The 16033-nt window shown below is 38.2% G+C and overlaps 1 protein-coding gene across 1 annotated transcript in view; it reads right to left on the bottom strand.

Moving 5' to 3' along the window:
* Positions 1–16033, bottom strand: part of LOC135218929 (uncharacterized) — an 881184-nt gene that overhangs the window by 41312 nt on the left and 823839 nt on the right. The window contains exon 7 of the mRNA XM_064255370.1: positions 7899–8085. Coding sequence (XP_064111440.1) covers positions 7899–8085 — 187 coding nt within the window. The remainder of the gene's footprint in view (positions 1–7898; positions 8086–16033) is intronic.

The raw sequence follows: 16033 nt of genomic DNA, 5'->3' as shown, positions 1-16033 counted from the left end.
TAAAATATTCTGTATGCGTATTCTCAATTGACTGGGGATGAAATTGACAGAACCTCAGAGATGGACAAGCAGACTTTAGAAATGGCAGGAGTTGCACAGCTCAAAATTTGTGTTAAGAGATACAGTGCAACAGTGCATGGAATTTTAAGATTCCCTTGTGATGTCTTTTGTTAATTACAAGAAGGGAATTGACGACGAAAGTTTTGAGTCAGGTAAGAGTATCTGAAACTATACATGAAGGAAGTAGATGAAAAGCTAATGTTGATGGGTGTCTTGTCTAATGAATTTTCAGTAAACAGTAAGGCGTAAAAAAGTGGTCAGATATACAGGAGGAGGTTTAGATTGGAGCTTGCTTCATAGAATGCATCGTGTATCTAATGAGATTGGGCTCGAAATAAATGTTTATTTAAAAAAAAGAAAAAAAACGTTATATAGCCAGACTACACACTAAGGGATATCCAATACTATCAAGCTGGAATTCAGTGAGAGATTAGTATAGAATTTGGAAATCAAAGTGAATTTTATACGAAGAAAAATTGCACATAAATCATGTCATGACAACAAATACATTAAAGATTATGTTGAATTAATAAAATTGCTTTAAAAAGAATATTAGGGGTTAGATGAGAGGATAGAATTTTAAATTAGACAATGACGAATGGCAGGTGGGCTTCTAAGAGCACCAGAAGAGTTAAAAGACCCACACTTACTTCGATGAGAACTGAGAAGAGAGGCTGGAGATGAGTGGAGATTTGTGAAAGATAGAATACAGGAACGACAAAAGGGGCAAAACCTCAAGACTCTTCTCATCATCATGCAGCTTTGTGTGTGTTTCAAAGGAAGGAGGTAGGTTTAAGAGGGGGGCAGGAGGAGGAAGGAGGAGGAGGAAGAGGCAGGAGGAGGAGGAGGAGGAGGAGGAGGAGGAGGTGTAAACTTCTGTATTCTGAATTAGTTACTAAAATATACATATGGAGAAAGGGCGCTAAATTTTGTACACACATACATACACACGCATCCATGCATAAATTTTCATACTGCAAGAGTTGCACAATTTTGTCTTCACGAAATTCAAACTAAATTCTTCAGAGCACCCAAGGTAATTGAATAAAAAAAATAAACCCACTGATTTAATATATATTTACCATAGGAGCAGCCAATGCATTAAAATAAACACACACGTGAAATCCGTAAAATCGTACAGACGCCCAAATTTGAATCCGCCAGATAAAAAATCCTTATCGAATTGACCTGAAGTCAGAAGACAACCGCCCTGTCATATTCAGCGCTCCGTGAAAGAGATGGTTTCCAGGGGTCTTGCTATCCCACGGCCAACTTTTGCATCGGCCAATAAAGCGTTGGAGTATTATTAGAGGAGGAAGGAAATGGAGGAAATAAGAGAAATGTATATGCAATAAATACCGGATGTGTGGAAATTGGGGAGAAATGCGTTGTGTTCGGGGTAATTTTATAGGGTAATACACAAAAGTACGAATTTGTGCAAAATTGAGAAAAATAAGGTAAAAATCTACGTCTACAGAACGAACAAATCTGATGAAATAAAACAATTATTTATGCGCCGATTAAAACTTTTTTCGAGAACCTTTTCTAGCTTACACGAAGTTTATGATGATGATGATGATGATGATGATGATGATGATGATGACGATGGAAGAGGACCGTCTTTTAAACATATTCTGTTAGAAAGAATGGCTGTGTTTAGCGAATGAATTTTATATAACAACTTTTCTATTCTTCTTGTTAATCGCTTTTCTGGCTCAGCAACATATTATTTCGTAACTGGCCAATATTCATACTGGTATTTAACAGAAAGGATGCCGGAAGGTTTCATTTTTATTTTAAAAAACCAGGGATTCTGGTGTCTGGTATATCCGAATCAGTGTTTGTGCAGGGTTCTTCAACTGGTATACTGTTTCGTCTCCTAGTATGGCGGGCGGGGTTCGTCGTCGGGTATTCAGACTGATATTTTTTCTAGTTCGAAACATGTAGACAAAAGAAGCATAATACCAACAACGACGAAGCCCACCCGGCCACGACCAGTTGTGCCAGCATACCAGGAGACGATACCCGCTTGAATAAGAACAGTCATCCATCCTTCCTGTATACCAGTGATACTATACCAAGTGTTCCAGTTGACGAACCCTGCAGAAACACGGACTCTGATACACCAGCCACCAGAATCACGGCTTTTAAATTAAAAATTAAACTTTCCGGCTTCCTTTCTATTAAATACCAGTATGAATATTGGCCAGTTATTAAACAATATTGCTGAGCAAGAAAAGCGATTAATAAGAATAGAGAAAAGTTGTCATTTTAAAATTCATTCGTTAAACAGCCATTCGTTTTAACAGATTATTATTATTATTATTATTGTTGTTGTTGTTGTTGTTTTGTTGTTGTTGTTGTTGTTATAATCTACTTTCAGTATAAAAATTCTTGCGCAGCTGCAACGTTTAATCAGGCACGTTAAGAAGGATGGCTTAAGGACTTGAGAGAAAACGGGGTAGAATGTCACTGAAAACTGAACCGAAGAGTATGAAAGTTGTGATATGTTATGGGCGTATTAAGCTACTGTTTAATAATTTAATGCGACTGTATTAAGTTACTATTTAATAATTTAATCTGCGACTGAAGAAATTAATTATTCTAAGCTTGGCTACCTCGTTCAGGGTAATGTCACGTAAATTGTCGATTAAGAAAGGGAAAATAAAACTTCTAGACATCGAGGAGAGAAAACTGAAAATGGCCGTCATGAAATAAAACTGGGAAATATGGAAAATTACAATCATGAAAGAAGGAAAATAGATTATGCCAGTGATGAAAAGGCCAAAATGAAAACGCAAATTAATGAACAAAAAAAAAAAAAGATAATTTACCCCCTAACAACTAACAATAAGAAAGTTCATCTAATAAGCGTGAAAAAGTAACAAAGAACGAGGCGATACGGAAAATATCTGTTTTAAAGAGTGGGAAAATGGAAAAAGCTAGTTATGAAGCCAGGAAAACAGAAAATGTCTTGGACGAAAGAAAGAAAATGGAAAATGTCAGTTAGGAGATACTTGAAAATGTGGACATGTCAGTTATTTCCGGAAGAAAGTTGAAAATGTTCGATATGAAAGGGCGTAAATAAAAAATCTAACTTAGGCAAGATGGACAAGGGAAGTAAAAATGAAAAAGAAAAAAAAAGTCATCACGCATGAAAACAGAAAATGAAACATTTTTTTTAAAGAAAGTTGAAAACGTTAACTATGAATGGGTGAAAATTCAACTTATGAAAGATGGACATTCGAAGTTAAAAAAAAAAAGTCATCACTAATGAAAAAAGAAAATACGGAAAATGTGACGCAAAAAAGTGGGAAAGTATAACTGTAGGAAACTGGAAAATGCCAGTTGTGAAAGAGGGGAAACAGAAGCTTTCACTTCCGCGAGCGAGCAGCAAGAACCGTAGACACAGACTCTTATCATCCATCAACTCAAGTCTTTCCCGCTTGAAATAAAACATCCAGAACAAAACAATAAGCAAACAGACATATCTCTTGTCAAATTCATGGTAATGGCTACAAAAATTAAAAACTTTTCAACGCGGGCCTTCGATTTAAATAGGCTACCATTCCCCCTACCAACAACCGGGTCCCTGAGTCGCCATTACCCAGAACCCCAAACCCCATTTCACTAAAGTCATGGAAACCCCCACACCTCCCCTCCCCTCCCGACATCGCCCACCCGCCGAGGACAATCCCTCCCTCCCAAACCCTCATCTGATGTTTGCTTTGGCTTCTTCAGTCTTGAAAGTTTGTCGATCCACTGAGGAGCAAAAATGGCGATTCATTTCCTTTGCCAATTACTTCCTTGATTGCCTTGACGTTTCCCTTCTGCGTTTTTTCCTTCAAAAGTTTTATCGATGACTTCGAGTCTTAAGCAACTCAAGTAGAGAGAGAGAGAGAGAGAGAGAGAGAGAGAGAGAGAGAGAGAGATTCGTATATTACTATCATCAGTGATAGACAATATATTCCCAGTGAATGCCACTACAAGCACTGACATATTACTGTACTATCTCACCCCATCCTCTCCTTCAAGTGAATGGGACTCTGCTAAATGTGCCAGAAGCTTTGACTATGGTAGGTGTAACTTGTGACTCAAATGTTTCTTTTGAGAAACATTTAATGAAAGTGTCACCAAATACCGCACGGAAGTAATTCATTGTACGTAAGTTCTGATATTTTCATAACTATGATAAAATCAACGAAACCTTCACTTACTAAAATACTGTTTTCCGGTGCAGATGTCTTCTTTTAGACCGAGTGGTTTGTTCGTGGTGGTAAGTTTCTGCTTCCTACTACTAGCGGTTACGACTTAGACCATAGACAGATAGTATCTTGTTGGCTAATATTTCATAACTGTATCTTAACAGAGAACTTTCGCTATCAAAATTGATCTCCGATCCTCTTTTCCAGCCGAGAACGAGCCACATTTACTGAACATAGCACCAACAAGCAATTAACGCGCAACGCTATTGAACTCCTCAGTTCCCACCCGGAGGATGTGCAATTAGAACATCGAAAGTTCAAGCGAAGGTGGAATGAACCACTAACCTGAAATTCACCTTGTACTCGTGTATTTCCCTTCTTTCTGTTCTTCCTGCTTCCTGTTAACTCCACTACTCCGGCGTCAATAACATCGTCATTGCGACGGCAGTAAGAACTAACAAATCTATCAATCATTACTTTCTCTTAAATGAACGCCATATTCTTTGGAAGCTTGAATTTCAAGTCAGGCCCAATGCAGACTTGTTCTGTATGGACAGGGTTTCTCGTCTGAATAACAATAATAATATACACCACCAGTATCACAGAAACAAATAACCTGGCATATGTAGGAGCAAGTATGAGTATTAGAACTCATAAGGATACAAACACCAACACCACCATCACAGCCAGCAAAACAGACACCAAAACAAAAACCGCCTTGGAAAAGGCGTCTGGAAAAACAAATCATGGTGATGAGATCTGACTTGAATAAACTGAAAGAGATGGCAGAAAAGAGGCTAAGAAACACGAAAACTAGGGAGGAACTGAACGAGAAATACAGAGTACAGGATAAGGGACTAAACAACCCAAAAGAAGATATAAAACAGAGGTTTAAAGCCAAAGAACATAAGATCCAACGGTACACATACACGAATAACGGATACCAACAGAACATACTATTCAGAATCAACCAAAAATTACTATATAGCCAACTAAAAGGGGGAAAACAACCAACAGGAAATTCCTGAAGCCGAATCTAGTAAGAGACTTTGGGAAAGCATATGGAGTAATCCGATATCACACAACAAACATACAACAAGACTCCAAGAAGTCAAGGCAGAAGAAATGGGGAAAATAAAACAAAGATTCGCCGATATCACGACAGACACAATCAGACACAAACTAAAGAAAATGCTCAACTGGAAAGGCCCAAGGTCGCTATGAAGTCCTTGGATACTGGCTAAAAAGCTTCAAGGCCCTACACACATGAATAGCAGAAGAACTCCAGTGTTGTATCACAAACCACCATACACCAAAATCGCTGACCACAGGGAGATCATCCTTAGTACAGAAAGACAAGAACAAGGGATATATAACAAGTGACTACAGGCCTATCACCTGCCTACCAGTAATGTAGTTACAAATGGGTATCATCAATGAAAGGCTATACAACTACCCACAGGATAGAAACAGCATCCCCTACCAACAGAAAGACTGTAGAAGGAAGTGTAAGGACCAAACGATCAGCTCCTGATAGACAAAATGGTAATGAAGAACAGTAAGAGAAGGAAAACCAACCTAAGCATGGCATGGATTGACTACAAGAAAGCCTTCGACATGATATCACACATCTGGCTAATAGAATGCCTGAAAATACATTATATGGGGCAGAGAAAAACAGCATCAGCTTCCTACAAAATACAATGCGCAACTGGAATATAATACTTAAAAGCTCTGGGATGAGGCTAGCATAGGTTAACATCAGGAGAGGGATCTCTCAAGGAGACTTGCTGTCCCCACTACTCTTCGTAGTAGCCATGATTCCCATGACAAAAGCTCTACAGACCATGGATGCTGGGTACCAACTCAAGAAAGGAAGCAATAAAATTAACCAGCTGATGTTCATGGACAACATTAAGCTGTATGATAAGAGCATCAAGGAAATAGATACCCTAATCCAAACTGTAAGGATTGTATCTGGGGAACATCAGGATGGAAATTTGGAAAAGAAAAATGTACCTTGGTCAACATATAAAAGGCAAAGTGACAAAGACTGAAGGGATAAAGCCACCAGATGGGAATAGCATCAAACACATAGATGAGACAGGATACAAATACCTCGGAATAATAAGGGAAGAAATAAAACACCAAGAGATGAACGATACAATCAGGAAAGAATATATGCAGAGACTTAAGAAGATACTCAAGTTAAAACTCAATGCCGGAAATATATGACAAAAGCCATAAACTCATAGCAGTACCAGTAATCAGATACAGTGCAGGAGTAGTGGAGTCGGCAAAGCTGAACTCCATAGCATAGATCAGAAAACTAGGAAAAACACAACAATACACAAAGCACTACACCCAAGAGCAAATACAGACTATTAAGCATGGAGGCAATATCTGAAAACCAGTGAAGACAAGTGGCTAAGGGATAGAAGTAAACAATCATGGCAATGCCTACAAAAGGGATAACTCCAGAAGCAAACAGTAGGAATGCTAACAGCAGCAACAAGATCAGTCTCTAAGAACCAGATATGTTCAACGAACAATAGATGGAAATAACATCTCACCCATATGCAAGAAGTGCAATACAAAAAATGAGACCGTAAACCACATAGCAAGCAAATGTCTGGCCCTTGCACAGAACCAGTACAAAACCCTCCACTGGAGCCTGTGTAGTACACACCAACTAGATTGCAGTAATATGTGGTACGAACACCAATCTGAGGGAGTGACAGAAAACGATCAGGCAAAGATCCTCTGGGACTATGGTATCAGAGCAGATAAGTTGATATGTGCCAATACACCAGATGCGACACCAATTGATAAAATCAAAAAGAAACTATCACTCACTCATGCCACAATACCATGGGACATCAGAGCAGATAAGAAAAAAAAAAAATTAACACTATCAAGACCTGAAAACAGAAATAGGATATGGGATATGCCAATGGCAATTGTACCCATAATCACGGGGACAATATGCACAATCCCAAGTTCCCTGAAAAGGAACCTGGAAAAACTGGATGCTGAAGTAGCTCCAGGACTCATGCAGAAGAGGGTGCCACTAGAAACATAGTAAGAACAGTGATGGACTCCTAAAGAGGCAGGATGCAACTGGAGCCCCACATTATAAAAACCACCCAGTCAAATAGGATGACTGTGAGAGACAACGGCCCCCTCCCGCCACCCCCGCCCCCCAAAAATAATGACATTCCAGATATATATCCCAGTTCCATCGGAATATGAGCCGGCAAACAATAAAACTGTAAAGAGTATTTAAATAAATCAGTATTGACGAAATACTTTACCACTGAAAAGAAAGGAAATGAAAGTCTAAGTAAAAATATGGGTAAAAAAAAAATATGGAAAAAAATTAGTCGTGGTTAACTTACATAAAATGCAATACAACCGGAACAGCCAAAATGAATTGAAAATATAAACTGATAAGTGAATAACACATGAATTCCTCCGCACCCTACTCTTTTGATAAACGGAACTTACTTCAGAAGGCCAAGACGACTATGGAAAGAAGAATGGTCATTCCTAGAAGTAAAAATATGAAAATAACATGCTGAACAAGAACAGGAATTTTAAATTGGAGAAATAAAAGGCGGGTGTAACACTCACCATCAAACGTCCTGTTCCACAAGTGTTTGATGATGTCCTTCCCGTTCTTCATGGATCCTCCGTCTCTCAGCGTCGAGTTAAGGGCGGCAGCATACACGAGCACGCCCTCGAAGAACCCCGCCACGTAGGGATTGACGCTCTCTTCGTCATATCGGTAGCCAAATTCCTTCTCGGCGATCTGCTTCACCTGTCACAATGAAAAAGTTCCGTTACTCAAACTGGAAGCTGAGAGCAATGTTGTTATCACTGTCTAAATGGTATGCTACGATAAAATGTCTGTCAATTATTAGTTGTTGCAGTTTTTGTTAAAAAATTCACTGAAACTGTACGTCATCAGAGTCACATCAGTACCGTAACCGAGGTTGTGGGCATTATGGTGGATGCATGCTTTAAATAATGCAGTACTTGTATATGGATGGAATATAAAATTGAGGCTGGGAGCTATACGGTCATTCAGCGATGAAAGGAAATTGTGATTTAAAAAAAACAGCTTTAAAGGTATCACAAGAAAACCTCGCAGCTGCATTACAGAACAAATGATCGGAGATGGAGGAAAGAAAATTAAGAGCATGAGAGAATATGAGCTGAGGGGAAATAAAATGAATCAAAGGAGTCGCAGCCAGGGGGCCAAAGAGAAACTACAAAGAACCTTAAGTAATGCCTACAGACACCTAGCTCTCTACGGGCTATTACTTGTACACAATTACGTCATAATGCATATTTATAAAGTGATCGACATCATTATTATCACCATTATCCATAGCATAAACAGCAGCAGTTACAGTGCTGGTAGCACTGGTAAGAGATGAGGACTAAAAATAGAAGTCCATTGCAGAGAAATATACATTCATTAATCCATTAATCTGAGCTAAGTAATGGCTGCCTCGTTCCATCCAGATAAACTCTTATGAGAGGAAAAATTGAAGTGGTTATGTAAACTGTCGAAAAGAGAGAGAGCGCGCAAACATTTAAGATTTAAAACAAGAGCTCTCGAATGAATGAGTTAATTAACCCAATACGTGAAATTACCTCAAAATTTCAGCTTATAATATTTCCTTGAAAATTTTCTTTACATCTTTTGCGGATATTAAGAAAAAAAGAAATTCAATGTCTAAATAAGAATACGGGTGGAGCAGTCTAAAAAATGATCTCACTTTACAATGATCTCTGATAATTTGATGACCAAAACTGCATTTACAAATATCGAAGATGAACGTAACTCAGTGGCGATCTACTTATCAAAGCTGCGGAAGGATCTTGGACACTGAAACGCTTAGTTTCTTGGTTGAACGCCGACAACAATAACAATCTTCACTGATCGAAAATACTCTTCACATCGTAGTCTTCGTATTTTCAAACCCAATTACCAGATCGTACAGCTATCAGTAAAAAAAATGACAAGTTTTAAAATATAAAAATAACAATAATGAACATAAGGTACCGTCATTGAGACCTGCATCTATCTAAAATACCCAATCTTCCAAACCCACAAGCAGATAAATCCATCATTTGAGGCCTACTTGTACTACTAAAGCATACCTGGTCTTTTAGCACTGCCTTCTTGCAAAGGTGAAAATGTTCGGAAGATGTAACGACGAAAAATCAACAAAACTTAGATGACCAAAGTAAAACGTTTCAGTGTTAAATCCAAGTCAAGCTTGGGCGTACAGTCACGCCCTCAAATACTTCCCGAAGCAATAACAGCGACTAGCATATTCCTCTCTAGAGGTATTTGGAAACTTCATAAAATCGATGGCGTAAACAAACAAAAATCGTACAGCTAAAGAAAGTGAAGACCCAAAAGTCGGGTTTTTTATAGTCGTTAAATGAGTTTTTCAGGAAAGCTTTAATTATTCTGGCGTCCTTCCTTTCTGCGGAGAAAAATGCTTGCTGGACGTGACACAAATCAAGGACCTAAATTTAATTCTCATCCTAATATTACATGTAAAGTAAATATAACTTATGCTGAATCAAAAATCATATACGTTCTCCTATTATATTTTATTTTGTCCATAATGGGGTCAAATTTATGGTAAAATGAAAATTCCATTAATACAGTGGTGCCTTTGCTGAAAGTGATATGACAATGGCATGCTAATTTGCATGATTTGCGGAATAAGGAATGCAGAATCAAAACCTGATTTACGAGACGAGAAAGTCATAGCAAAGATAATATAGGAAGGTCTCCTGACGGTGGTAACTATAAAGGTTTGCATTTACGTTGGTCGTCATTTAAACAGTATGCCCATCGTAAACAGCCTAGAGAGAGAACCTGTTAAAAAGTTTCAAGATAAACTATATGGCTTTGGAACAGGCAGGAATGGTTCAAATAGTATTAAAAGATATTGTGCGGCAACGTGTGGGATTTCAAAATCCCATTCTAGTGACTCGTTCATTACGAGAAGGCATTTGACAGAGTTCACAGACCAAGAAGGAAAACATCCTCTATATAAAAGATTCTGCTTATATTAACTATGATTGAAGGGACTCCTCAATGTTATATATGACACATGCAAAACTTCCAGGAAAGCGATACACTTTCTCATTACATGAAAGGTGTACGTCACTACGGTATTTCTGTTAAGACGGATGAAAATTATTCATGAACGAAGCAGATGTAATGTTGATGGAATCTTGTCAAAAGAATTTGTAATAAATAGTGGGGTGATACAAGGAAATGTTATTTCACAATTCTGTCTCCCCTGTTCATGGATTCTATGTAGATATAGATATACACATTAAATTATTTGCAATGCTTGCTTAACAAAGAATGCTTCATTCGTCTACAAAAATGGTCATCAAAAATACATCGAAGAACAACAGAATATGCACAGGGTACACACACAAAAACGAGCACTAATTGGAGCAAGAATGACAAAGACCGAGTCTTTCTAATGTATAGGAACACTGATACCAACTCAGTGTCTTTTGGGTTGGAATTTTGCTATAAAATCAAAAAGGCAAATAAAAAATTAATCAAGTGCGAAAACCGAACAGACTGAAACTGCAAATTAAAATGTGGTGACAGTCCCTTTTATCCAGGTATTACTGTTCTGTCTGTCTGTCCCTTAACCAGGTATTACCTTCAACCAGGTATTATTGTAACCGTACTGTCTGTCTGTCGTCCTTGAACCAGGTATTACCTTCAACCAGGTATTATTGTAACCGTACTGTCTGTCACCATTAACCAAGTATTACTCTGCTGTCTGTCCCTTTTATCTAGGCATTACTTGCTGACTGCCCCTTTTATCCAGGTACTACTATGCTGTCTGTTCCCTTTAACCAAGCATTACTGTATTATCTGTCCCCTTTCACCAAGTATTACTGTGCTGTCTGTCCTTTTCATCCAAGTATTGCTGTGGTGACTGTCCCTTTTGTCCAGGTATTACTGCAATGACTCTCTCTCTCTCTCTCTCTCTCTCTCTCTCTCTCTCTCTCTCTCTCTCTCTCTCTCTCTCTCTCTCCGTTCCCCCACTCTCTCACTCTTTAACTCTTTCTCCTCCTGACACCACCTACTCTCTCTCTCACACACTTCTTCTCCCCGTCTCTCTTTCTTTCTCTCTTTCTCTCACTCACCCCCCCCCCGCCCTCTCTCTCTTTCTCTTTCTCTCTTCAACACTCCCTGACTCTTCCCCTCTTTCTTCTCCCTAACACCCACTCCAATGTCTCTCTCACTTCCTCTCCCTCTCACTCTCTTGCGCTGTCACTCCCTGATAGTAAGTCATACGTACACCGAAATTAGATATGATAAATTCGTGGTTTATTTAGTTACTAAGTCTACAGGCAGAAACAACCCCGTTTCAGGGAAGCCCTACCTACCCCAACCCCTATGGTGCTAGTGATGCCTTAGCCCGACAGTGCTGATTTCTAGATAGTAAGTCATATGTATACCAAGTCTGGTTGAAATTGCTCGAAGCGTTTAAAGAGTTATGCTAGCATACCATATACGTACATACATAAATACATAGATCCATTTATACATATAATTATATAAGTATATATATATATATATATATATATATATATATATATATGTGTGTGTGTGTGTGTGTGTGTGTGTGTGTGTGTGTTTATGTATAGATTACTGTTATCTCTGTCCTTTTATCCAGTTATTACTATGCTATCCCCTTTAACCAGTATTACTGCGGTGAGTGTCACTTTTATCCAGATACTGTGATGACTGCCCCTTTTATTCAGTTATTACTGTGCTCTCTGTCCGTTTTGTCCAGATATTACTGTGGCGAATGTCCCCTTTACCCAGGTATTTTTGTGGTGACTGTTCCTTTATCCAGGTATTACTGTGATGTCTGTCAACTTTAACCAGGTATTACTGTGTTGTCTGTTCCTTTTATCCAACAATTACTGCAGTGACTGTACATTTTATCCAAGTATAACTTTGCTGACTATCCCTTTTATCCAGGTAATACTAGGTTTTCTGACCCTTGTTACCAGGTATTAGTGCTGTGTCCCATTTAACAAGATACTTCCGTACTGCGGTTCGGATTTCTATAGCAGGCAAACTTACAAGCACTCACTTTTATATAATGTAATATATACACTATATATATATATATGTATATATATATATATATATATATATATATATATAATATATATTTTAAGTCGAGCATTGAATCAACTGTTAGCAGTAGTTACTCAACTGTTGCAGGCCGCAAACAGGGTGGAAAAGAATTGCTGACAAATATTTTTTAAGCATACACACTTTGAACATGTTACTTATATAGAAATACTAAAGAAAATATGACAGAGAGAGAGAGAGAGAGAGAGAGAGAGACGAGAGGAAGGAGAGAGGAGAGAGAGAGAGAGAGAGAGAGAGAGAGGAGGGAACATTTCAGAGTAAAATACCCATCACCACCTCATATTCTCCCAACGTTATCGGAAGCAAATTATCAAGGCAGCATTTAGGAACGAAATATTACCACGAAGTACCAACGTGGTCGCAATAATCAACATTCTAAAATTAGCAACAATAGGCCCAGTCTGATAAAGACATCAAGAAATGAAGCGCATAACTTGAGTAATGTCTAATGTCCTCAACACCGTGGACGGTCGATATTGCTCAGGCCGGCGTGGACACTGGTAATTGAGAAATTCCTCAGTAATATATAAAGTATATACCTCTACATGTATATACACATAAATGCATATATATATATATATATATATATATATATATATATATATATATATATATATATATATATACACATACATACATTTATATATAGCAAAAACATGGACATCAGTGACTTCTACCCGACAACCTAAATACCGAACCACATAAAATATCGGCGCAGAAAACTCCCCACCGACACAGAACGCCCATCAGCAGTGTATCGAACCCTACACAAGCAGAGAAGCGACGTTCGCCTATATCCTGTTTGAACCCTTGTGCAAGAGTTCACAAATGTCTCCTCTAATACCACCATCCAGCACCAGGTACTCGATTCCATTTCTTCTGTACACAACATCTGTATTATAGGACATCAAAACAGCCCTACCCGACAATTCGCTTCCTTTAAGAATCTACAAATCTCACTCTCAACTCCTGACGTCATACGCTAAGTAAATGTCGTCGAAAATGCTTGAACAGTTTGCTTTTCATTCACAATCATTAAAGAACAGAATATAGAATTTAGGCCAACGGTCAAGCGGTAGGAGCTATGAGGTCATTCAGCGCAGAGAAGGAAATTGACAGTGAAAACGTTTGAAAGGTGTTGACAGGAGGATACCCTGGCTGTTGGACTATGTTAGAAGTGCGTGGAAATTAAGATGGAAGAAAGAGAATGTGAACGGAGGTACAGTAAAAGTGGTGGAAAGGGTTGCAGCTAGGGGTCGACGGGACACTGCAAAGAACCTAAGTAATGATCCACATGCCGCTTTCATAGAAGAAACGAGGTGGCTCCCGTAACCCTTCATAAATTCCAACCTTTGCTTCCCTACACACTCCTGCCCTCTCTCATATCTGATTCTGCCACTCTGCTACCTTTCTTTGCTCTCCTATTCTATGATTTATCATTCATCTCTTCCTAATATTATTTATTATATTCACACGGATACACTTAGGGGATGCAATCACTTTCACTCCTGGTTCCCATTTATCCTTATGAACTTGATCCGCCTCACACTCACCTTTAAACTTATAATCTTGCAAACTCTTTGACCGCTTCCTTTTAACTAACATCTATTATAGAATGACACCATCACTTGCATACATAAATTACTGCACATTTCTGTCACGATCCATTTTTTATCAATTTTGATTTTTTCTGACTTCTCACATTGCTTAATCTATAAAGAATTCAAATACTCATGGAGCTATTTCACACGTCCCAACTCTATTTTCCCACCAAACCAGTCACTTTCACTTCTACGTAATCTCACACAAACTTCACTTTTATCGATATAACTTCCAACTACAAAGCACCTTCTATATAGCTCACCATCTCATTCTATCGAACGTTTATTTATGGGCCAAACCACACCCATTAGAGGTTTTCCGAACTTGCTTTGTTATCGCATACCAGTTTCAAAGAACCTAATGTACAAACCCTTTTTACTGCATAAAGTTGCACTGCTCTTCTGGTTTCGATAATGGTAACACCAATCTGGTTTTAAAATTCACATCCAACCATTCACCTCACCCGGAATACTAAGCAATGTACGCCCTCTATCTCCTTTCTCTTATAAAAAGGAAGAAGTATTTCTCTCACCCACTATACACATCTTACATCATTAACATTTACGCTGCTGCAATCTCAGTAAATTGTTACTCCACCTAATTTCTAACGCCTCTCTTTCTAAGCATATATGTTACAACACATACTCATAGTCTATCCATGATATGATAATTCGAAACCTTAAAAGACACTGTGCACATTAATAAAGCGTAGCTTCATTTTCCTCAGTATACACGAACCAAGGGAAGGTAAGGGTCCGTCAGTTTCGTCAAATTGATAAAATAAAAAAAAATCTATACCCCCTATAAAAGAGGAATCAACCGAACTAATTCTTATAGAACTGAAAGCAATTGAACCTTATTTTGCTTCTATGAGAACATTAGTGTAATTCCCATTCAAGAGAAAGGACTATCACTACAGTAACTGAAAGCTAGGCTAAAATTTGGACGTTGGGCCATGATGAGACCTATAGACCGCCGAATTAAAATAGTACAGCTTTCTATGTTCTAGATCCCCTAATCATCTTTTTTATCTGTCAACTTAATAATTGTTCGGTTTTTAACAAAGTGTTAAAAAATTCAAGCGTTTTATGAGATTCATCGAACTGTTTGACAAGCAGATTAAAAAATATTGTTTCGACAATATGGGATTATATAAATAATAATAATAATGATAAGCGATACTGAAACAAAAACCAGGGGAAAGCATATTGACTCCGACCAAATCTCTGGTCCAAGGTCTTCATAAGATTTAAAAAAAATTGATGTTGAATAACATTATAAAAATGCAACAGTCACCGAAGCGGCTTCTAGCCGCTCCTTTAGTTGGTAAGGGTTAAAGCTGGGAACCACAGACCATGAATAAGATTTGAACAAGATTCTAAGCCCTCCCACAGTTAAGAAAAAAGTTGTACTTCGATTTGTATAAGGTAATAATTATAAAAAAAAGAATAACGATGACAAAACTTGGAACGGGGGAGGCTACGGAGATGACTTTAGAACACATCAGTCACAAAAACACTTCAGTCGGTTTACGGGAAAGACTGAAAAGGATGATGGAAGTTATCAGATGCGACAGATAGGGCATGGAAAACATTCTCGAGTGTGACGGGGGAAAAGGGTAAACTGAAAGGGGGAGAGAGGCAATAAGACATAGAGTATATCTATGAATTCAGTGTTTCAAGGGAGGGCAATTTTTACGAAAAATGACAAAAGGACGATTGGAGGGGGAAGTGAAGAGGTTTACAGACAAGTTTTGAGCGTGTGCTTGGAATAGACTGGAATGTCCTCAGAGCTTCTGACTGCATAAGAGGCGAAATGCAATTATTTGTTTAAGGATGAATTTGAGTACTTGTCTCCCTGCATATCTTTTTTGTGCTACTGCTCGTCTTTCGATTTAGGTTGTCTGCTATATCGAACAAATCTACCTTTATCT

This window comes from Macrobrachium nipponense, chromosome 1, assembly GCF_015104395.2.
Source record: "Macrobrachium nipponense isolate FS-2020 chromosome 1, ASM1510439v2, whole genome shotgun sequence".
Lineage (NCBI taxonomy): Eukaryota > Metazoa > Arthropoda > Malacostraca > Decapoda > Palaemonidae > Macrobrachium > Macrobrachium nipponense.
Note: the sequence above shows the minus strand (reverse complement) of the source record. Positions and strands in the feature narration are given on the sequence as shown.